The sequence below is a fragment of the Calidris pugnax genome, unplaced genomic scaffold (assembly GCF_001431845.1).
Source record: "Calidris pugnax isolate Ruff unplaced genomic scaffold, ASM143184v1 scaffold18, whole genome shotgun sequence".
NCBI classification, from domain to species: domain Eukaryota; kingdom Metazoa; phylum Chordata; class Aves; order Charadriiformes; family Scolopacidae; genus Calidris; species Calidris pugnax.
Window position 1 is genome coordinate 18,568,797 of NW_015090812.1, and position 23,702 is coordinate 18,592,498.

The 23,702-nt window shown below is 37.5% G+C and overlaps 1 protein-coding gene across 1 annotated transcript in view; it reads right to left on the minus strand.

Annotated features, from left to right (window-relative positions):
- DPYD (dihydropyrimidine dehydrogenase) overlaps nt 1-23,702 on the minus strand; it is a 369,255-nt gene that overhangs the window by 196,634 nt on the left and 148,919 nt on the right. The window contains exons 9-11 of the mRNA XM_014939498.1: nt 7,867-7,974; nt 4,566-4,735; nt 3,478-3,688 (exon numbers count right to left, since the gene is read on the minus strand). Of these exons, the coding sequence (XP_014794984.1) occupies nt 3,478-3,688; nt 4,566-4,735; nt 7,867-7,974 (489 nt within the window). The remainder of the gene's footprint in view (nt 1-3,477; nt 3,689-4,565; nt 4,736-7,866; nt 7,975-23,702) is intronic.

Here is a 23,702-nt window from a genome sequence, read left to right on the forward strand (position 1 = left end):
GTCTCTTGTTTTGTCTATTAGCAACTTCCTGAGCATAAAATGGACTTAGGAGTCCATTTTTTAAAAGTAATAATGCATTTATATGATTTCCAAGGGGAGGGCGAATACCTACTAGAACCTTTGCTTAAAAACAATGTAAGCATTTTACTTTAACAAAACAAAAAAGACTAAATACCTACTGTGAGCACATGGAATCTCAGTTGCAAATTTAATAGTACAATATATTTTGCACTATTTGCAAACTATATTTGTACTATATTTGCAAAATAGTGCAATTATTCTTAATCATGCAAGAATAAGAAACACCTTCTTGAGGGTAACAGACAAGAAAAAACTTTCTAACCTGTGAGCTACTTCTGCTCAAAACAGCAGTCACCTACATGTTTATGCCCTGAATATTTCGCTGAACTGGGGCTAAATCTGAACTTAATCCCTCACGTTTTCATAGCATTTTCTTTATTTTTACATCAGTAGCCTCAACATTTAACAATATTATTAACAAACAGGACATTTCCTTCTAGCTTAGCCCATACCAATACTGCATTTGCAGTTCCCTGAGATGCCTTATGAATTAGGTCAATTGATAGACCGCTTTATATGAGCAACAATTAAAATGCTTATCCAACCTGCATCTGAATCATCTACTCATAGAATAATTCAGACTAGCAGGGGCCTCTGGGGGTCACACAGTCCATCCCCTCCCAAAGTCAGATCAAGTTCAAAGTCATATCCAGTTCCAAGTCAGATCACTTTGCTCATGGCATTGTCCAGTTTTGAGTACCTCCAGTATTTTCTTCCACATGTTTTGATGGAGAATACCTGAGTATCTCAACGTCTCAAATACAAAAATGCACTTCCTTTTTAAAAAAAACCACTAAGAATATAAGATGCTTTAGGTGGTTTGGGTTTTGCTGTTGTTTTTTTTTTAAATTTCTTTTTTGTTATGTATGCTGAGGCAGCCTGGAGATTTGGTTGTAATCCAGCTCAATGGTGAAAAGCAAATTTGACTTTCATTAAGACAGCTTAGTCAAAAAATAAAGATTTAAAAGCAACTGAAATGGTATGCTCAAAATAAACACCTTATTCCCTCAAGTCTTAGTTTCTTTTCACTTTCACAACATCGAAAAAAAATGCCTTGCATTTTCGCTTGTAATTTGACTGCTATTCTAATAGCAGTTTCACCAAAAATGCAGTGTGAAACTGAGGTGTATTGCTTACCCCTAAGGTAAATGACTGTCATCTTTCATGATCAGCTCAGTGCATGACTTTGTACTCCTCCCATTTTATGTTCCTGTTTAAAAACCTCAAAACAACTAATCTAGACAGTGAATGCATAATAGGAGACACAAGACTGGCACGGTATTAAGGCTAAGCAACACAGTAAGCTCAACCTTTCAGCTGAAGCAGTTTTTAATGTGGGAGAAAACAGAATTACTCCTTTATCATAGGGTCTATGAATCACAACAAAACATACTGATTGCATAGGCTAATATTTGATTTACCACATAAGGTTCTAGAAAACCTTTCAAAAAACCTAAACAGAAGGTTTTAAAAAACAACAAAACTTTCCACAATTCTCACTGGAGTCAACTCCACCAACGGAGTAACTCATGAATCTCTTAAAGATAAAAAATACTTCTCCCTGCTTCCTGGGGGTGAGACTGAGCCCCAAAACATGACCAACAAAGATGCAGTAATATATCTCCAAGTGGAATGGGAGACTGTTCTGCCAAAGAGATGTAGACTGCACATCCTGTGCCCTTTACAGCAGGAGGCAACTCACAGGGCAGGAAGCAGCCCTGAGTAATTAGCACTGTACATAGATGAGTGCTATTGCTGTCTAGATAACAGCCTAGGGTGCATAAGCCTATCCCAAAGCAACAGTAACACACACAAGATAGGAAATGCTCCTGGAATAAACTTTAGGCATTCCCTAAGGAACCAGGTTAATCTTTCTTTTTCACTGTAGGAGAGAGTTTAGGCTCTTCTCATGCCTGTATGATGGTTTAGCTATATGTACAATTGGACTGGTGAACTGGAAGCACTGAATAACTCGTTCAGATTACAGACAAATCTGCTATCGGCTATCTCCTAAAATTCTTCAATGGGACCTATAATTTATCTTCATTAACTAATGTTTTGTCTTCCTGTGAAGTCTTGTATAATTTTACCAATGACTCTAGAAAATCTTACTATCAGAAAACTCATTTCTTTAACTTCATTTAAAACAGTGTTATCTACAATGTACAAATGGAGAACGCGGATGTGAGAAGTCATACATTTTATATGTGCCTGAGGTATGTCCACAAATACTACTACAGTCTGCTTAGAATATTTTAGATTTATGATTTTCCTTCATTGAAAAGATTCACAAAACCACATTATGCTAAGAAATTTTGAAATTCCCTTTGCACTGGCAGAACTAGCATCTGATTACCAAATTTTCTGGTGACGTGCACTCTGAGGCACTTGCCAAGTTCTCTGTTAGAGGTTTTATACCCAAAGGACCATGACAACATGTCATGGGGTAATTGGCTGGCATGACCGTGCCCTGGAGAGGTAGGCACATCGATCACTAAGGCTTTCAGAACATGCTAACCTTGATGAGCGTCTCCCAACTGAAGATCTATTTACTTTATCAATCTGTCTTCTGCTGAGTTAGTGGTTTGGTTTGTTTTTTTTTAATTTGAGGCACCTTTGATGTATGTGCCTGTGCACTTTAACCTAGTGTCAGAGGAGAAAGCCTGAGCACTGCTCATTTCCCATATTCTTAGTTGTACTTATGTTCTTCAGCTCTCTTTCTGCTACATCCAGGCAATTCTTTCAATCTCTGAAATGCCAGCTGTGTGCCAATTTCTGTATCTTTACTATGGAACTATGTAATTGTTAATTTTCAAGACCAAATCTTGTAAAGTGCAACTAAATAATGAGACAAGCTGAGACAAGCACAGGTGAATTTAACAAATACTGTATATATGAGAGAAGTCACAGTTCTCTTGTGTATGCACAAGAAATGAGTGACAGCCAGAAGAGCTGAACCAGGATAAAGAATCTGTCTTAATTCTTGCTTAATTTAATAGATAAAAAAAAAGGTTTCAGACATCAGATCAGTTCAGTTTAAAGTTGTAGCATAATGAGTTTCTCTAAAGTTAATTAGTGAGACCAGAAGAAATCCCCGAGAGTATTCTTTGAGATCCCATTTGCATTGAGAAGGAAACACGATATCTACTGAGCAACTGTGCCTCTAATCTGAATTTCTGCTCTATACAGCGATATACAGAAAAGTGTTTTTTATCAGACCCTCACGTTTTGTTCCAAGAGGTATACCTAAAGGACAAAGAAATTCCTGTGAAGAGGACCAGCAGTCACAAGCTTTGTAATCTCCAGGAGGCTCATTTCACAAAACTGTCAAAGCATAGGAAATAGCTGCAGCTAAAATAACAATCAGCATTTACAGAATGCATTAGTCAGGGTTACCTTTGGTGTCAGTTAAAATGGAGCCAAAGGCACTGATCACGACATCAGCTTTCAGACGGACAACCTGATCCTCATCTTCTTTCCAGTTTCCATCACTGTCTTGTTCAGTTCGAACAAACTCCATAGCAACAATTTGTCCACCTTTAAGTACAACTTTCCGAGGGGAGAGGAAAGGCAGAAATTCACACTTCTCTTCTTTTGCAAGTTCCATCTGTACAACAGAAGCAATAAAATATATAACTTGAATATTGTTGTGTTTTTATGGAAAAAAAAAAAACCACAAAATATTTTTGACTCAATATGCTACCATGCATTCTCCTGTAGTAGAAGTCACCTGTGTATGGTATACAGACAGTCAACTTAATACCAACTGTCTTCCTTTTTTTCAAGGTCACTGCATAAGTGGAACTTTTAGGAATTTATCCAGGCTGCTAACAGAGATTCTGGTTCAGAATGACAGCTGATTCTTGATTAGTAAGAATGAGCACACAGTACAGATACATTGAGGATGCAGAGTTAAGTTTCGAAACGTGCCGATGTCCTGAAAAAAGCCGAAGTCCAAAGCCAAACTAAAAACCAAATTGAACACTGAAATCTGTGCCGAATGACACTGCTCTACTGCCATTGGCAGTGATTCAAAAGCAAAATCACTGTAAGTAATTTTCTTACAAGATTTTGTAGGCTCCCAAGGCAACATCAGGATCACTGAGATTCATTTGACAGCAACCAGAAGGTATCATTCTAGGAACTAACCATGACCTGAAGAGTCACCCTACAATACTGAAATGGCTGGGGTGCTTCCCAGACTAAAAATGTTATTGTATTTTCTAATTTACAAGAAATTCTACCCCCTGTATGCAATTGCATCTCTCTGACTTTACAGAGAACAGGTACAACAGAAGAAAATTATTTATACAGAGACTATATAAAATGAGCCTCAGATCTTTAATAAACATTTATATATTTTAAGAGCATTTTTATAAACAAAACCTTTAGAAGATGTCTTTTAAATACATATACCACACTTTCAAGCCCTCTAGAAATAACAACCAGTACTCCTTGTCATAAATGCTGTTATTCAATTTTACCTCTTCTGGGACAGCCCTGATATTAGTGAATCCCTTTCTGAAGGCCACAAATACACGACGAGCTCCACAGCGTAAAGCAGATGTTGCACAGTCAAAAGCAGTGTCTCCTGCCCCAAGTACAATTACAGTTCCATGTATTGATGGCAACGGAGAGTGACAGGCACACATCCCTGAAAGATGAAAGGAAAACCCCATTTTCAAGAAGAGAAACCATTTCTGCATGACAGCTCAAAAGGTACTTGTACCCAAAGCAGTGTAAAATTGCATCTTACAGTTTCCAAGCATGGAGTGTCACTATCAAATTATTCTGCTTCACAGAAATACAGTTTTATTCCCATTTTTAAGATATGCTCATATACATAATTTCATAGTCAGTACTCTAAGCAGCTGCACCTTTCTATCTGGAAAGAATTCAAATGACAATACATTTGTAGGATTGTGGGTCCTGTCAGGTGGAAATTAGCATTGTGAGAGCTTTTTATTCGAAAAGTAAGTTTATCCGTTATCAGATTCATTATTCTCCCAGTTAAAAAAAACCCACAACACTACCTTTTAACAGATTATAAAGAATAATACTTGGTATTTTTCAAAAGGCAACCAGTTGTTGACAGCTTGGTGTAATAGTTTCTCAAAGTTAGTCCCCTCAGTCAGTTTTCTACAAGGCCCTGACTCTGTTATGGCTATGACATGTTCTCATAGGCTATTCTCTATGGCAGCTGAACACGAGGCAGAAAGAATATTATGATTTCAGTGATTCCTAGATCTTTCACTGGTAGAAAACATTTAATCTACACTGGCTTTCTACAAACTATTTGCAAAAAGTTACTCAGAGAGAATGACATTATGTGTTCTTCATCTACTGCTTGTACTTGATTACTAGATTAAGAAATTAGTTTTAAAAATACTTAAGTAAAACTGAACTGTGTGTTCCTTGTAGGAGACTACACTTTATTACAAGTTTAAATACAACTAGCTGTTATTAGGCAAATTATTGCAACTTAAAAAATAATGCCATAAACAATATAAAGCTAAATTCTCAATGAGCCTGTGATAACTTCAGTCAGGTGCTAAGCCAGTCATTTAATCATTGCACTGAAACTCAAATGTCCTACTATATTAGCAGCAGATTTTTACATGCAATTGTAAAGAAACACAAGTAACATCCAGGGAAACAATGCTTTAATTTAGACATATAAACAGACTGAGAAATAACATCCTAATACATATTCTCTCTCCATTTGTAAAATACTTAATGCATGGCAAATGCGACCATTTCCCCCCGCCTCATGTAGATGGCATTGCATTTACCACCTACTTAATAGGCTTCTTATTCTAAAATTCTCTCAAAACTTTTCTCATTTATTTTTAATGAACTTAATCCATCACAAAAAATGTACATTGAGCAGTGAAAAGTGCACACATGCAGCAGGGGAAAGGCAGCTCAGAGTGACATTACAGCACTAGCCTACAACAGATCAGTCACAGGAGCCCACTTCGCTCTTGGTAACACGGCTACTCCCAAGGTAAATTCACATCTATGTATTTGCAAAGGGAACAAACTCCTTTTGGAGGAAAGCATGTTAACAAGTGGTATTCAGAACTTAATAAGCAGGCAGAATATATATTTTACTGTCAATAAATCTATTATGTCTATTATTTAGAGACCTGCCACAGTAAAAAAGAAGATAGAGCAGGATAGAGGATGTGTATATTTTATTTTAAAATTCCATGCTTTAGAGAGCAAAAGGTGGCTACAGCTACAGAGAGACACTAGGAAAATTAAGTAAAAGAGACCATGTTAATTAACAGACAACACCAAAGAGCTATCTATTACTGTCAGTCAGAAAAGGTTAGTTCTTCAAAGTTCAATCTTTTTTTCATTGCAGACTTTAATATAAAAAAATACCATTACATATCCTGGCATATCAAGAGTTCTACTTGGCAACATTTTAAAAGATGCAGATGACAGTATATAGGTACTCATGCAGGTAGGCGACTTACAATACACAAGTGCTATAGGTCCATACAGAATTCTATGAAGTGTTTTTTATTAAATTATTACAAGAGGGGATTGTTTTGCAGGATTTATTTTTCCTTTGTTAATCTGCAAATGTTTTGCAGTGCAGATTTTCAATCTGTTTAATTTTTAAACACCTCTTTCTTCAAAAAAAACCCAACCCCACTCTTTTCTCCCAAAGCATTTGAGCTCACTTTGAGCTTAAGAAAACAGATAGAAATAAGCATTTGATCAAAACAGCAGAGAGATGGGACAGATGGATGCAGAACTTCCCTTCCTAAATATTTAGCACAAAATGGGCTAATAAACTTAACTTTTATATGCAGAATAATTTGCCACAGAAGATATATTCTTTAACATATTGTTTATGGAAAGTCTACTAAATAAGCAGGCATCCCTATATGGTGCTAAAAGAAGTTTCTGAATATTCTGAAAATCAGTTTGTAGACAAGGCACACATGTTGTTAAATATGTGGTTCATATGTACAAGATCACATACTGCACTAAGTGTGTGCCCCAAAAACTGTACATGGAATTTCTTTTTTACCAATACATTGGGGAATCTAAACCATGAGGGAACGTGGCATAGAAATCATGAACCCCATCTCATACAAACACCTGGGGCTTATGACTTCACATTCAGGGCCCCTAAAAGCAGCTATGCTACTTGGGGAGCAAGCACAGCCATCTCTGTACTCAAAACAAAGATGTAAAAGCATAAAACAAGACTGCATTTGGTGCCTATAAACTGAGTGTTGTCTTAACTAACTTCTGACATACCGACCTGAGTCTTAGACCGTAAGTTCTTTGGGTAAGGAACTAGGGGTCCCTTAAATGTGTCTACAAAACATGCAGCGCACAACCTGGGATCAAGTGAAATAATTTATCAACAATATACAAGGCAGCTGCTATTATATAGGTCAGCACCACCTTTAATATCAGATTTTTTCACGACCGTCTTATATATACTATATCAACATAATTTATACAAATTAGAAGCTTATGACATCTTTTTAATATAATTCAAAATAACAAATATAACTTACTGGTGGTAATGACTTGCCATGTGCTTAGATTTTTACATATGACTATTTGCTTCACAGTCTCTGGAACTGACTTCCTTGACCATACTCCTGAGCTTGCAACCCACCAAGAGAAAACCTTGCCCCAGACCTATTCACCAGGAGGTGCTTCATGATTGGATGTGCTACTGTGTAACCAGCTGTCCAATCTGATATATCAATAACTGCTAATGACTCACTGAAAATGATTACAAGAACACACCTGGTTTACTTGCCATTGCTACCAAAGGTAGGAAGTCTTTAGATGTGTAGAATCCTTGATCCATTCTCAGTCCTTGGAATATACTGTCTCTGTTTGGTTCTGGCAAACCTGAAATGGATATTTTAAGGCATATCAGAATTACAAGTGAAATTTCAATGACCAATCTATATTTCACATTATATACACATTCTCAAAAACATCCTCAATACAAGCACTTCTACAAACCCTCAGATTTTTCTAAAAGAACATCACAAATGACCACAGCTTCATGTTTGTAGTCTGTAGCTTACATAACTGTCGATCTTTTATTAGTACTGGCACTTGAAAAGAAGGCTGCTGGATAACTTGTGTACTCCTATCATTCGTACCAAAACAAATGCAGAGGAAAGGGTTAAAAAGAACAGGATATACATGGTGCAAAAGCAGGGAAGCTGCTGGGGAAGAGCAGACTCTTGCAAGCTTTTCTTGGATTGTTTTGCCCGCACGCGCAAGTAACACTCATTGCTGTGAAATGGTTTTGTTCCCTTTGTTTTGAGGCATTTTTCAACACAGCTAGCCTGCAGATTATACAAATGAGGCAATAATAAACAGCTTAACCAATGAGGAGAGGAGGACAAATGGCAATGCTGGAGATCCGTCTTACCTACGAGTATTTGTATGCCATCAGTTTTTGCCATTCTTGATTGCTTTCTCAAAACCCTGAAGTCCTTATTGGCTGACACTTGTTTATAGTTATTAATAGTACACATTTATACAGAAGCCGTAGGATACAGGCATGGATACAGTTCACAACCAATAATAGCAATAAATACCTTTCAATTAAATGAAAACAGCAAAAAGCAACCTCCAATTATCAAAGAATCTCATTGCTGTGTGAACATTTGGATAGCACATAGAAGTTAAAACATTTCTTTCATGCAAATGCAATGATCTATCAGGGTATATTCAACAGGGCCCAGACTTTCATAGTTACATCTAGAAAACCATAATATTATCAAAGTATGCTAATTAATAATTACATATTGAAATGGAGTAAATGTCACCAATTTTTCTTAGAAAACACACTAGAACTGAGGAGTCCTCAGAGCAAGGAGGCAGAATTGGAGCATACAAAGCAATCTGTGTTCCCTCTGTTCTCAGGCACGGGTGGCAGCAGAATAATCTTTCTCCTCTGAGACATACTGGTCTGGAAAGACCCAATGACACCATGTTAGTGTCAACAATAAAATAGGACTGCACTTTGAGGCGTGCTGTTTCAAGCAGGGAAGGTTTAAGGCCTTTTTATCTTACTGAAGGAGAAAAAAAAATCTGTCTCATTACAGCATAAGATCAGGACTTGATCGTAAGAAAGCGTAGATGTTTTCATGAGTCATCTGATATGAGGGAAGTTTCTTGAACTTCTAGATCCCTGAATGAAGTTACTATAACACAGGAAGAAAAACAAATTATATTTTTTAAACGTGAAGAAAATGAAACCATGCTCTCAGTGAATTCAAAAGGCTTACAAATAAAAAAATCCTGAAACTTTTGCATTTCAAAAATCTCATGTCATGGAGCGCTTTCTTAATCTCTATTTATAAAAAAAAATCACAACTCAATTGCTGAACCTGACTGTCAAAACACTGCTGATCTATATCTGGATATTGACAAAAATAAGGTTAGAAAATACTAGCACGGACTGAACTTCAAGACCTTTGAATGCTGTACTTCCTGGGTAGACTGGAATATCAGTTAATGAAGAATGAATAATGGATATCTTAAGAGGCTGCCAGAAATAGTGCCAGTGGAAGTACAATATGTAAAATGCATTAAAGAAATTATTTTAAAAACTGCATAGGTATTCCTCTATGTATATATTGCAAAATCATCTCTGGCAAGAAGAGTACCTTGGAAAAAACTCTCAGTGACTGCCTATAGGCAGAGGACAGAGTAATACAACTATTTCTGTTGAGGTATCCATAAACCAGCTCAGAGACCCCAGTTTACTCTCAGGAGAAACACTCTTATTAGTGGAACATGTAGCCTGCATTAAAGATTATTTCCTTTCTACCTAACATCTAGCCTGGTTCAAAAACAAGGAGAAACCCTCACAGTTATTATTTCCCTCTGATTTTTGCTTCTTTTATCATCCACTAATGAAAATTATTTTGTCTGTAACAGCATCAGCCATTTAGCTCCCATAGGCTGAAAAAAGAGTAGAATTAAGGGTATGTTACAATGTTCATGGTCAGGTTCAGTGTCACTAAAATGAAAGGAGTCGGATTAAGAATACATTGGATTCTGGCTGAGGTGACCAAAAAAAAAAAAAAAAAACCAAAGAGGAAGTAAGAAAAACACACATTTAACAGGAATGCATTTTCCCATAAAATCTACCCTGCACACTTCAATACATGTCTTTTATTGTGGCAGTACCCATTAAACTTTTTTAATTTTAGTTTAAGAAAAATAAAAAATGACCTGGATGAGGGGACAGAGTATACCCTCGGAAAGTTTGCTGATGGCACAAAACTGAGAGGGGTGGCTGACACACCAGAAGGCTGTGCCACCATACAGCGAGACCTGGACAAGCTGGAGAGTTCAGCAGAGAGGAACCCAAAGAAGCTCAACAAGGGCAAGTGTAGGGTCCTGCACCTTGGGAGGAAAAACAAAATTGGAATTTCGCTAAGGGGTCAAAAAAAAAAAAAAAAAGCCTAAGAGGTAGTTAGTATACACAGCATTTATTTTACTATTTTTGTTTTGCCGAAAACTCCATGAAAACCAATTTTGCAATATTTACATTTGAAGGAAATGCAGGGGATTTTTTGTTTTATACCTATAAACACCTGGCACAGTTTCAAGCTCTTTGCTAAGCATCTGCTGGAAGTTGTACTAGATTCTGATGTAGCTCCTTCTGCTGTTTAGTATTTGCCATTATAATGATTGAATTTAGTTTTGTTAAAACAGAGAGATTGAGTACTTCTTAAAAGCACTAGGCTAGCTAAGAAAGAGGCAGACAGGCAGACAAACAGAGAAAGAGATCAAAACTGATAAGATCCACTTTAGAGAGACACCATTTCATAATAAGCGGCCACCCCACAGAAGTACGCTTTACAGACAGATCAAATATTGATAAATAGCCAACAGCCTCTCAGGAGAGAGAACATTTGACAAAAAGAAAACAGCTGCAGAGGAAAAACATAGTTTTGAGCTAACGGTTTTAGAAAAGAAATAAAATTTAAAAAATACCCAGTCATCTATGAAAGACACAACTTAGGTCAAAATAATGAACCAAGAGAAATACCCTTTGAAGATAAATCAGAGAGATCCTTTAGCAAAAGGGAATTCACACACTAGTACAAAATAGCCAGGAGCCACCCAAGAAAAAACGCTCAGAAAAACCTGAGGTCTTTCCCCTAGGTTTTAGGCTAAAGCCAATGGTAGTCAGTTGTCTGCTCTCCAAATCCACCTGCAAGCCATCTAAAAGTCTCTTTTATTTATTACTTGGTATTTCTTATCCTGAAACGATCTTTCACTATTCTATGTCTCCCGTCTTCAAATAAGCTATAACAAAATCTAGTGATCGCAATTATTTCCTTCACCTGCATTGAAAAACAACTCTTCTGAAGGGCAACCAAGAGGAAGCAGCCAAGAAAGACAATTTCACTGGTGGTGTTCAGATGGACCCTGCACACCTGTATACAAGCAGAAGGCCATGGCTGCCCCCCACCCTCACTGCTTTCTGCAGCCAAAGCCCTGGACTCCCTGGACCCTCAGTCTCTTTACCTGCTGATGCCAGGGAACAAGCTTCTAAAGCAACTGATATCCAAACCACAACAGTAAAGCTTCATATGCTGTAGAAAACGGCATTTACTAAGAATAGAGAAAGTAGAAATACCATGAAAATAACAGCTTGCATGACAGATCTAGTTCAGCTTTGCAAAAGCTAATCTAGACAATCCCAATCTGGGTCAGGTACAGCGCAGAAAGCAATTCACCTCTATTCCTGGCCCTCTGCTTTGCTAAGCCCTGCCTTTCACCTCCAGATGCTCCAGCTACCTCTCAGTAAGCACCACTCTTACTACGAAGGCTTCTTTCCTTCATTTGATCCCCACAACCCATCCAGTGTGCTCCACCTCAGCATCAGCATTTCTCCCATGTCTGACATACCATACACTTTACACAGTAATTAGCTGCTATAACAGTGGCTTTGGAAAACACAGACTCTATCCTCCTGTTTTTATAACCTTTATATATACGTCTAAATATATACATGCATATATATATTTGAAAAAAAACAACATCTGCTTTCTATCAAGACTTTGCACTCTTTGTTCTCACAATACTGCTGCATGCTAATTTTCTTAACTGGCAGTGTCAAGTCCATCATCTCCATTTAAAAAGACAGGATTTAGACCCCCTCACAATCCCCCAGTCCAGCTGAAATATGAATCAGTAAACGATTAGAGTCAATTTGTCAGATACACAAGGCAATACAGAAGAGTGATGCATACAGAATGTAGGGGATTGGCATGCAGAGCAATACACCTAGTCCACTTGGTTGCTGCACCAAATAAATCAAGACACGTCAACACATCAATCAGCTAGGTCTGAAAAGGAAATAAATACTGCTGCTATTACTGTAACTATTAGCCTGGTCTGGAAAGGAAAACTAAAGTGGGAGTAAAGGCACAGCATGTCTCTCTTTCCTATTTTGATCAAATCCCGTCTCCCCAGAAACAGGAATGCTTTCTGAACCTGAACTCATTGTTTGTATTACTTAAATCTGACACATTTGGGCAGATTTGCAGTTTCAAATGAACTTCTCAGCCAGTCTTAATAACTGACATACAAAATAAGCCCTCTGCCTTGGTAAGGGTCAAATGTAGTTTTCACTGGCAGCTGACTGAAAACAAATCTCTAGACAAAAAAAAAAATTGAGCTGAAGTTGAAGTACAAATATACAGTAGCCTACAGGGACAAAACTTACTAGAGCACTATGAAGTTTTCTGGTTTTCCTCACATCAAACACTGAAAAGTTTGGTTTGCATCATTTTTAATTGCGGTAACAACACATTTTGGAAAAACTTCTGCTGGACCCGGTAAACAAATTAAGAGCTAGGATCTTTCAAGCAAATTCCCTCTCTTCAGAGTTTTAGCTGTTGCTATAATGACAGCAGCAAGTTTTCAAGATGAGAACTGGGTGAATTGTTTTTCCCAACCCCTTACTTTCAGGTAAAAATGTAAATTCAAGCTGGTGATTGCAGTCTGTGTTTGAATATAGTGATTTTTTTAAAAGCCAAGACACTCTATTTTGACATTTTTTATAATGAATCCTTCAACTTTGTTTCAAAATGACATTACATTTATAAATTTATCAAAATCAAATTCAAAAGAAAACAAAGACAATTGGATTCACTGGCTATGCACATCCCTTTTCCTACCTTTAAAAACTAGCAAACTGAAACCTATATCAAACACCATTCATCAATTTATGGAACACTAATTTTTTTAAATGTTCTCATGTCATACAAATATGGAGCATTAGGTAGAAATGTAGAGGGTAAGGAGGCCTTTCCACCTTCTGCCACATCTATGAAAACATGTTTCAGAGTTAAACAAGATTTTGAAAAATCACACTTACAGGGAAAACTCTGCTAGACAGAAAAATAAATCAAATATTCCTCTTTAGTACACATGTTCTGCCCTTCCCAACCCCCACGACAGTGATCTGCTGAGGAAGGGGAAGGGGGGCCCAGGAGATCCTTGAACCAGGTGGAAAGCCTTGAACTGTCAGAGTCTACCACGAATGAGGAAAAAAAATGCGTAAATCTCGTGAGAAACTGGATGTGGGCAGAAGAACCATATGATTAGCTGTGTATCTGCTCTGGTGGCAACACAAGTCTCCTGAAATAATACCTGAGAGGCTAAGCCTAGACAAGCTGAGACACAGCCTGCTAATCAGCATAAGAAACTCGAACACAGCCCAGTAATGAGGTAGCACAGTTTCTGCACCACTAAGACCTCACCTTTGGCCAGCTTGAGGAATAGGAATAATAAGTTGTGCCCACTCATGTGCCCTGGGCAAAGGAGCCATGGAAGAAAGATGGAGAGAGACTGATACAAATTTCAGAGAGGAACTGACACGGTCTGATAAGTTATTTTTCTTAATAACGTTTGTTTATATGGGGTTTACTATTTTCTTAAAATGTTGTGCTAAAGTAGATACAGAGCTAAGATAACGGCCCTCTAAAGGTAAATTTCTAAATCCACCATTTCCCTTCTGAAAGGATCCTTTTGAATTAACAGGAAAGTACCCATTTTTTCCCATCTCCCTGCCCTTTTATACACTGAATATTCCAACTTGCTCCTTGAGTTACCATATAAAAATATTTCAGACATAACACTTCTGATAGCATTTCACTCTTGCCCAGAGACTTACAGCTACAGGTATCATATGGTCAGAGTGTGACTACAAAGGTTCATGTCAGAGAAGAAAGACCATATTGTAAATTCCAAGTGCATAAGCATCCTTTAATATTTTTGAATGCTCTGTTCTTTTTCAAAAAGTCTAGTTTGTGGTCTGGGAAAGTGGAGATTAAAATCTATGTATTTAAAGCAGTTTTATTTTATGTCACACAATCCATGAATTGTATAAATTGAGTTTTAGGTACATTATTTTCTTGAAAGATAACATTGAAACAGTAGATTCTCATAACTGTCAAATTTACAGTTTTTCCTAGACATGACAGAACTTATTTGTATGCAGTGGGATATGCTCTACCTATTTATTTATAAGTCGTCATATTCATTCATAGCAATATTGATAACATTGCTGTCCATGGATCAATATTACACAATTTAGACGTGAACTACACCGAAACACATTACCCAAATATGGTACATAAGCTGTGCCATGTAGCTGATTATATTAAACACACCATTACAATTCGTGCTATGACATTCATCAGAAATAGATCAGAAAGCCGTTGGTATCTAAAGAGTTACTCTCCCTACATTTTTAACGGTTTGATTTTGAAAGACTGAATGCCCAGTAAAGTTGCAAATGCTCTGCAGGTGCTCAGCTTCTCTCAAGGTCAGTCCATTAGTGATTAACACATTAGTAAATACTTTTGAGGCTTGTATTTTTAAAGGATCTCTCTTGTTTTGCTGGAGATTTTTTTTATGGTGGCAGCTTTGTTACTTCCTGTTGTGAGGTTCAATAGAGTATGTTTTCTAGGTGGTTGATTTTTTTTTTGTTTGCTATGTATGTCGATGGAGATAAGTGTTTTAATTACTTTTTTAATGTCTATGCTTTTGTATTTTCTTCCTCTCTCTGTTTATTTCCTGCTGTTGAGATTACTGCCTCATCTCCACAGCAGGTGGCTCTTTCAAATTTGTTTTCTTTGTAAGCCTGGCAGATTTATTTTGTAATACAACTGCTCCTTTTTACTGTTTCTTATTAATGATTTCTTTACTTTGGAATAGGTACACTTGCAAGGTTTGTCCATAGAAAAAGAAAAGCAGAGGGAGAAAAGTAAAAGAACTATAAGACACTTGAGCTAGCCTTTTCTTACCCTCAAGTTAGAATGAACATTGTACAGTATATGTGAAAGAACATCCCTCACATCTATCAACAAGAGCCATACATAATTGCTGCAGTGCATTCTAAGTTTAACAGCTATGTCCATACCATAATGTCTTTTAAAAACACCTGCATAATTAGCTGAACCTGTAAGTAATGCAGTCTATAGGGCTCACACATTACTTTGTTGCTAAACTAGACACAGAGACAAGGATCTGAGCTCTTGCCCAATGGTATAGAAACAACAGGAATTAAGTAGTCAGATCAGTCAGAACTAAATTTGTTCTTATAATCCAATTTCTCTTTGAAGCCATTTGTCCAATCCCAATTTAGATGTATCCTTCACAAGAGTTAGGCATCAGAAACTGCAGATGGGAATCACAGACAGAGTTTAGAATCATTCCACCTGAATGATGAAAATTAGGATTATGACCACACAATCACTGTTCTACATCTGAGCTTGGATTACAAAACACTTCAGCCTTACGTTCTATCCTCACAACGTTGAGTGATCCCATGATTCAGATTAGATTGACACCTAATGTCAACCAAAATATCCAAAGGTGAACCATAACTCATTATGCAATCAAATACAGAGTCCACCCCTAATATGGTTTTACCATAATCAGTCCATTTTTTCTCAATGCTTTAGCCTACCCTCTACAACCCACCTCTTGTCTTAATTGCTCTTCTTAATTTTATTACGGTCAATGTATGGGACCTACACTTTGAATATTATTGGAGTATCACTCAAGTATGATTAAGCTAAAGAATTTTAGTGAAATTCATCAGTGTTTCAAGGTGATTAAACAAAGATCTGAAGAAATAATGTGGTGATTTTGCAATTCTCAATATCCGGGTATTCAATTAAGCACCATGAAGATTTTCAACCCCTAGTCTGACTCGAGCCCTTATCCTCTAAAAGCACTGTTTTAAAATGCATACCTCAGAACTGAAGCACACAGTATCACTAAGCATTTTTAAAACAGAACTCTTTAAAGGACACACTAGAAGAAAGCGGTACTAGGTTGGACAAAGATTTACAGCTTCATAAATTAAGGAACACATGGTAATTCTAGCCTTTCTTCTCAGGTTGGAAACTGATACCTAATGTTGCCCATATTTGAAATAATAGTCAAATTGAGCTAGCAATTTAGATGGTTGTCACATTGCTGAAATGTGAAGATTACTATGATGTAAACATCATCATAGAGAAGGATGAATGCAGAAGTCTGCTTACCTTCCCTCCGGTTCTGTTCTGCCTGGCATTGTTTATTGCAGGACTTAAAGCACTGAAACAGTTTGCTATGAATCTTGATTTGTAGAACATAAGAGTTCTGTAAATTGTAATATAGAGTAACTGAAGAAACATCTGCTGTAAAAAATAAAGTGGAATATTGCTGCAAACCTTTCTTATGTCATCTTGGTAACATTTATTATACTGGCGACAAATCTGAAAAGGTCACTAGCAAAAATGCATTTAGTAGTCTCAGTCAAATCCATCTCTAACATAAGAACGTACCATTCAACCTAGGAAAAGAGCTTACTCCAGTGTGCTTACAATAGAGCTGAACTGGATTTTTAGTCCTGACTGGAATTTGGTCACTTCTCACCCCTGGCATAGCTGTCATTATTCAGGAGCATCCTTCAACTGACAGAGCAGGGATGCTGAATTTGAAGATCTGACATGCTGATGTTGTGAGTTCCTTTCCCTCTTACTTCTATAAATATGTTCCTAGCACTAACATGCCGAAGGAGAGACAGCGGGGGGCTGTGTTTCCTCCAGACACCACCCAGACACTGTTTGTCAGTGTGACACGCTGCACCACGCTGGAGGAGAACCACCTGGCCCCAGCGCTTACCCTTGTTCAGCAAACAGTGCTGAAAGGAAATGGCCACAATAGCAAGATCACCTCCTTGGGGACTGTCTATCAGTAACTTGAAGGACACAAAAAAATCTATCATCTCAGAAACTGTATGTCACAGAAAAGCGATTTTTATACAGTATGGAAAATCCGAATATTTAGAAGTGAAAGGAAAATAAACTGGATGGAGAAATTGGGAGCAACAGACTCCTGAAAAGAAAGATATTACACTAGCTTTTTGCAAGAGAAACAATATCTTTCTAAGCAGATTCCTTATAACTTACCCATCCAATATGTCCAGTTTATAGGCAGTCATGCTGGCATATTGGAATAATCATAGAATCATAGAATCACAGAATCATAGAATCATAGAGGTTGGAAGAGACCCTTGGGATCATCGAGTCCAACCATCTACCCTACTCTACAAAGTCCTCCCCTACACCATATCCCTCAGTACCGCATCTAAACGTCCCTTAAACACAGCCAGGGACGGTGACTCAACCACCTCCCTGGGCAGCCTGTTCCAATGCCCGACCACTCTTTCTGTGAAAAATTCCTTCCTAATGTTCAATCTAAACCTACCCTGTTGGAGCTTGAAGCCGTTCCCTCTCGTTCTATTGTTAATTACCTGTGAGAAGAGACCAGCACCAACCTCTCTACAGTGTCCTTTCAAGTAGTTGTAGAGAGTGATGAGGTCTCCCCTCAGCCTCCTCTTCCTCATACTGAACAGCCCCAGCTCCTTCAGCCGCTCTTCATATGATTTGTCTTCTAGGCCCTTCACTAGTTTCGTTGCCCTCCTCTGCACTCGCTCCAGCACCTCGATATCTCTCTTGTATTGAGGTGCCCAAAACTGGACACAATACTCGAGGTGTGGCCTCACCAGTGCCGAGTACAGGGGCATAATCACCTCCCTACTTCTGCTGGTCACACTATTCTTGATACGAGCCAGAATGCCATTGGCTTTCTTGGCCACCTGGGCACACTGCCGGCTCATATTCAGCCGTTTGTCAATTAGAACCCCCAGGTCTCTTTCCTCCAGGCAGCTCTCCAGCCACACTTCCCCCAGCCTGTAGCGCTGCATGGGGTTGTTGTGGCCCAAGTGCAGGACCTGGCACTTGCCCTTGTTGAAACTCATGCCATTGATCTTGGCCCAGTGATCCAATCTATCTAGGTCCCTCTGTAGGGCTTCCCTATCCTCCTGGGAGTCAACACTCCTGCTTAACTTGGTATCATCTGCAAACTTGCTGATGATACACCCTATGTCCTTATCGAGATCATCAATAAAGACGTTAAATAGAAATGGTCCTAGCACTGAGCCCTGAGGCACACCACTAGTGACCGGCCGCCAGCTGGATTTGATTCCATTGAGCACCACTCTTTGGGACCTTCCAGTCAGCCAGTGCTTGATCCAACGCCAGTGGAAATTTACAACGGGAAAATCAAATGTTAGCATAGAAAAAATCTCTTCATATTGATTTCATATTTAAAAAAAAATGGAAAAACATCTTGAAAAGCTGTATCAGTAGAAGCTACATATGGTAAATATGCAAGGAATGGATAAAATGAGAACAAATCTGATGGAAAACATTCACAAAGAAAAAGCCACAAATGCTTAGTTGGCACCACAAAGAAAAATAAATACTAGGCCTCTACATGTTGCAAAGCAACAGCTGAAAAAAATTCTATCAAGGGCAGCAAATTAATCCTGTGGAAATATATGAGGAATAAATAAATCACTAATATTCTGGAATAATACCTTTGGTCAGATATCAGGCCCTGTACAGCAAGGAAGTTGCAACAAGGTGTACTGAGACAATACCAACATGTACTAGCTAAAATCGTACTGTACCTTTTATATAATAGTAATATAATACCTGATAGGTGGTATTAAAGTGTTAAAAATATAAACATTGATTTTTATAATAGTTTCCTAAATTTGATGAAATAGATCAGTTAAGAATCACAGAAATATCTAACTACAGCCATTTCTCTTAAACCCATTATAATTACTCTGTTGCATGCTACTTCCATAGCTTTCATTCTATTTGAATAAGGTGACTACCACATTGAAACAATTGGCTGGCTCAATTATAGCTCTGCACCCTAAATAACTTATATATATTAAATATTTGTAAAATCTTACTTATCCAGGAATCTTGGAAAAAAATCCCACATGCATATTGCTTGCAAAATATAGGACTTTCTAGTTATTCCTATTTTTAAAGTGCAAACATGTATTCACCCAAACAATTTTTTTTTTCAAATGTGAAAGTCTTCAGTGTAAACCAGCAATGTCTTCCAAATGTTACTGAATAATTACCATTCTATCTGAAATTTCAAAATAGGAAGAAAATATTGTTTCCCAGTTCTTTGTTAACATATTATATTGTCTTATCTTAAATCTTAGAATATTAATACACTGGTTTTGTCCACATGGAAGAACAAAAACATGGTATAAAGCTTATTCAGTAATTACTCCCATATCATTCCACCTACAGTGCATTTTTTAATCACTTCAGGTAAACCATCTCTATGTATATTTTAAAATGATGCCTCAAAAAAAAGCCTTCTAAACATTATTCATTTTTCTGCAGCACAGATCTACCACTGAAAACCTATCATCAGTGCATTCTGATGAAAAGGTAATAATTAAATCTTTTTTCCTCTTCTTCTACAGCACATTATTTGACCTATGATAAAACAACCTATCAAATTTCCATTTATTATTTCTACCTGAAGGGCTTTGCCAGCTCACACAAACATAAATCTCCATTTGTCAGATTTAAACTGTACCTGTCCCAGCTGCTATAAGGGTCCATAGCTCTTGTCCCTTAAAAATTACCGAATAGCATCAAGCGACATAACCTCCCTCCAGCCTCCACTGACCCTTGCAATCAATAATATTTGTAACCTGTATGCGCACAGTTAAGTAGAACAGAAGCTGTGCACTATCCCAGTTAACCACATTGAGCTGTGATACTACAATCTGCTCCCTTGTGCCTCCCGTGATCAATTTTAATCTCTGGACCAAGAATAAAAGAATGCAGCCCCTTGTTTCCGAATTCATCTGAAACGGATGTTATAGATTTGTAGGTCTGCGCAGAAGCTGTGGATTTAATACAACCAGCAGTTCAAGGAAAGAACACATCTAAGCTATCATTCATTCTCATTATCCTCAGCGTATTTTGGATCTTCAGAAGACAATACAAAACACAGGAAAATGCACATGTACTGACTTAGAGCAAGCTTGCTTTGTTAAAATACCATCAGGTAACAGTGATTTGTTAGAGCTGTATCCACTACTGCCACTGCAGGTAAGGTGGAGGTCAGTCATTCCATTATGATTACTTTGTTTAAAGGTTTATAAATAGACTGCCAATATTAATTTATTCTGGAAATGTGTCATATATAGAACATTAAACAGAAATTCCCTAGAAATAATAAAGACTAGTTCTGCTCAGTTAAAAAGAAACAATTATTATGGAAAGAAAGAGTAATTCAGGTTTCTGATGGCATTTGTTCTCCCACTTCCAAACTAATTTTATTTAAAAGAAGGCAAATTTGCCAGCCAATTAGTCTAATTAGAAATGGTATCTGAATGTAGAACAGGAAGAAAGCAACTGTAGAAACCTACTCCAGCAGAAAAAGTGCTATTTGAATCTGTCACACTACCAGAACGCATGTTTCCAGAGCTCTCGTAACTGCATATTTATAGGCTTGGCTATATTGGCTCCTCGACAGCAGCTCCAGTGCCATGAATCATCTATCAAAACATTTGAGAAGACTTTCTTACTCATTTCTTTAAAGCAACATTCTGAAGAGACACTTTCCACATGATGATGCTCCAGTGTTCACTATCAATTAAGAAAAATAGCACACAGAGTCTTATAATTGCAGGTGAATCATCAGAGGCTTTGTCTTCTCAGATTGTGGCACGCTGTGTGTCAGTATGGAGTACGCTGCAACAAATATGACATTCTTGTAACATGCTCTAGGGTCAATGAGCTTTCTCACTCAGGTCATCTACCCATTTCACATCAATCTCCTTATCCTTAAGCACATATTTATCCACCTTTCCTTTTAAAAGTAGTTGTAGCAAGGAGTTGTAGGTGAACATCCAGTTACAGTGACAGTCACCCACACAAGTGGATAGGCTGAGAAACATTACCAGCCACACAGCTACGCCTGTATACTTTCACATACTGGAAATAACTTAGCAAGGTCATACTTTGACCAGCCCCTATTCCGAGTAAGGCTCAGCAACAGAAAGAAATCATAAATTGCCTAAGGGTTTTTTTGTTGTTTTTTTTTTTTAAATCCATCAATTAAATCTTAATTCCTTTCCCAACATCAGCATATGGTGTATTTCATATGAAATTTTCTTCAAAGACAGAGTGTCTTTATTAACTAATTATACCATTTTCACCAAGTGCCTTACTTTTCCTTGGATGTTTCACGTACTGCTGACAGAGCACTAAATCTGGTGCTGTGGGCCAGAAATATAATGCAGTTGAACTCCAGATGCTGTAAGGCTACTATCTAGAGAACAGGCAGAGAAATGATGGTGAAGATCTCCAAACCCCTCTCAGTGCCCTAGAGTCAAGAAAATGAAGTGAAATATCATCACCGAAGACCATGGATCACGTACTCGGCTTGTGGGTGCAGAAATCTGCACAAGCATGCACACCTCCCGCTCTTGAGCTCATTCTTTTGCTGGCTAAGTAAAAAATTCAAAATGGGAAATTTATACTTCTTATGTTAAGCAACTAATTTCTGAGATATTTATTGGGTCAAAGAGGCAGGAACCTATGTCCCCTTTCAGTCCATGAAGAGATGGCCAAGATACAGAGAGATGAATATGCTTCAGAAAGTTGAAATCAGATGCCTAAAATTGCCTGCAGCCAAATGGTGCAAATACTCCCAAGAGAGCTCATGCTTCCCCTGACACAAGCATCCAATCCAAACTAATATTAGTCCAGCCACATAAACATACCAAGGAGTGAGCATAAGTCCTTCATGTCTTCTTGGTGCACATTTTTGTATTTGCACTGCTACAGCACGAAGATCCCAGAGGAGCTTCAATTGGTAACAAAACCAAGAAGCATCTGATCAATAAATAGAAAATCAAGTTACACAGTCCCAATAGGTCTTTCTAACAAGGATTTCTCTCTGAAATGCTCATGCTTGTCTAATGCTGCTGCTTTTAATCCTTTCACACCAGTGGGTCCTATATGCTTGCATTAGTGCTAATATAAAACAAATGAACATTTTAGACAAGGATATCCACTCTCCCCAAGTAAAGGGGTTAATACCAAAGTAAGCCTTAGGAATGTAAATTATTTTCCCCTTGTGGCTGAAAAACTACATGAGTTATTCATTTAAAAATTATTAGCATATAAAATCATTATTATCTCTGCAGTTAATGTACAGTTCACTGACAACCTTTTGGACCATTACAATTAAGAAAGGCAGCATCTTTAATGAAGTTACAAAACACATTCTTTATTAAATAGCAAATTGTATCTTTAATTACTTTAAATATTATAATCCGATGAAAAATTATTTCATAAACCTCAAGACAAATTATGTCAGAGATGGAGTATGCATTTTGTTCCTCTATGAATCCTAAACAGCTCTTTCAATTTGCTTACAGGTTTCTGTTGTATGCAAATCTGCTCTTGAAATTGCTTTCAAGTGCCTAAATCCAATGCCACTAGCATAAATTTAAGATGCAGTTTGTGCTATTCTTTCTTTTTAAAACAGGTTTAATGTTTCATTCAAATGTAGAATTTGGCAGTTCTAGTAAATGCAGCTTTTCTATTAATCCTCGGGAGGTAAACTGAAAATAGGTTTCTGTGGGGGTCCCGAAATCATAGAAATAGAGACTTTTTGGGGGTCTACCATATTTTATTATTTCACTGTTCTATTTTGAGCTAAATGACAACTTTGTTCAAAACTGTCAAAGGCTTTGAGGATATGCTATAATGCCAACATCCACATAATGAGCTAATTTTAAACATTCCATGTTTTTTTATACAAAGTAATCTCTACACCCCGTTGCTGTCTGTCCAAGATTAGGCCTAACTGCTTGATGTGCTGGCTACTATCTGACAAAGGCTGAGGCGATGCACAACTAAAGAAAAAGTTTAGCTGTTCACAGCATTAGGCCCTTCACTGGGCTTTGGATCAAACCCAGACCAAAGTCAATAGTAAAATGCATTGACTTCTGTATCACTAAGACAAAATTAATACGCTCAACTTTAATTCTGTCAACATCAAGTTGCCACAGAATATTTTGACACTGTTTGGAAACCCTCAGTTAGCTATCAGACTTTCTTGGGCTAATCAATGAATCAGGGAAGAACAGAGGTTATCTTCAATTCCTTTTGGCTAAAAAATTGCTACACGCT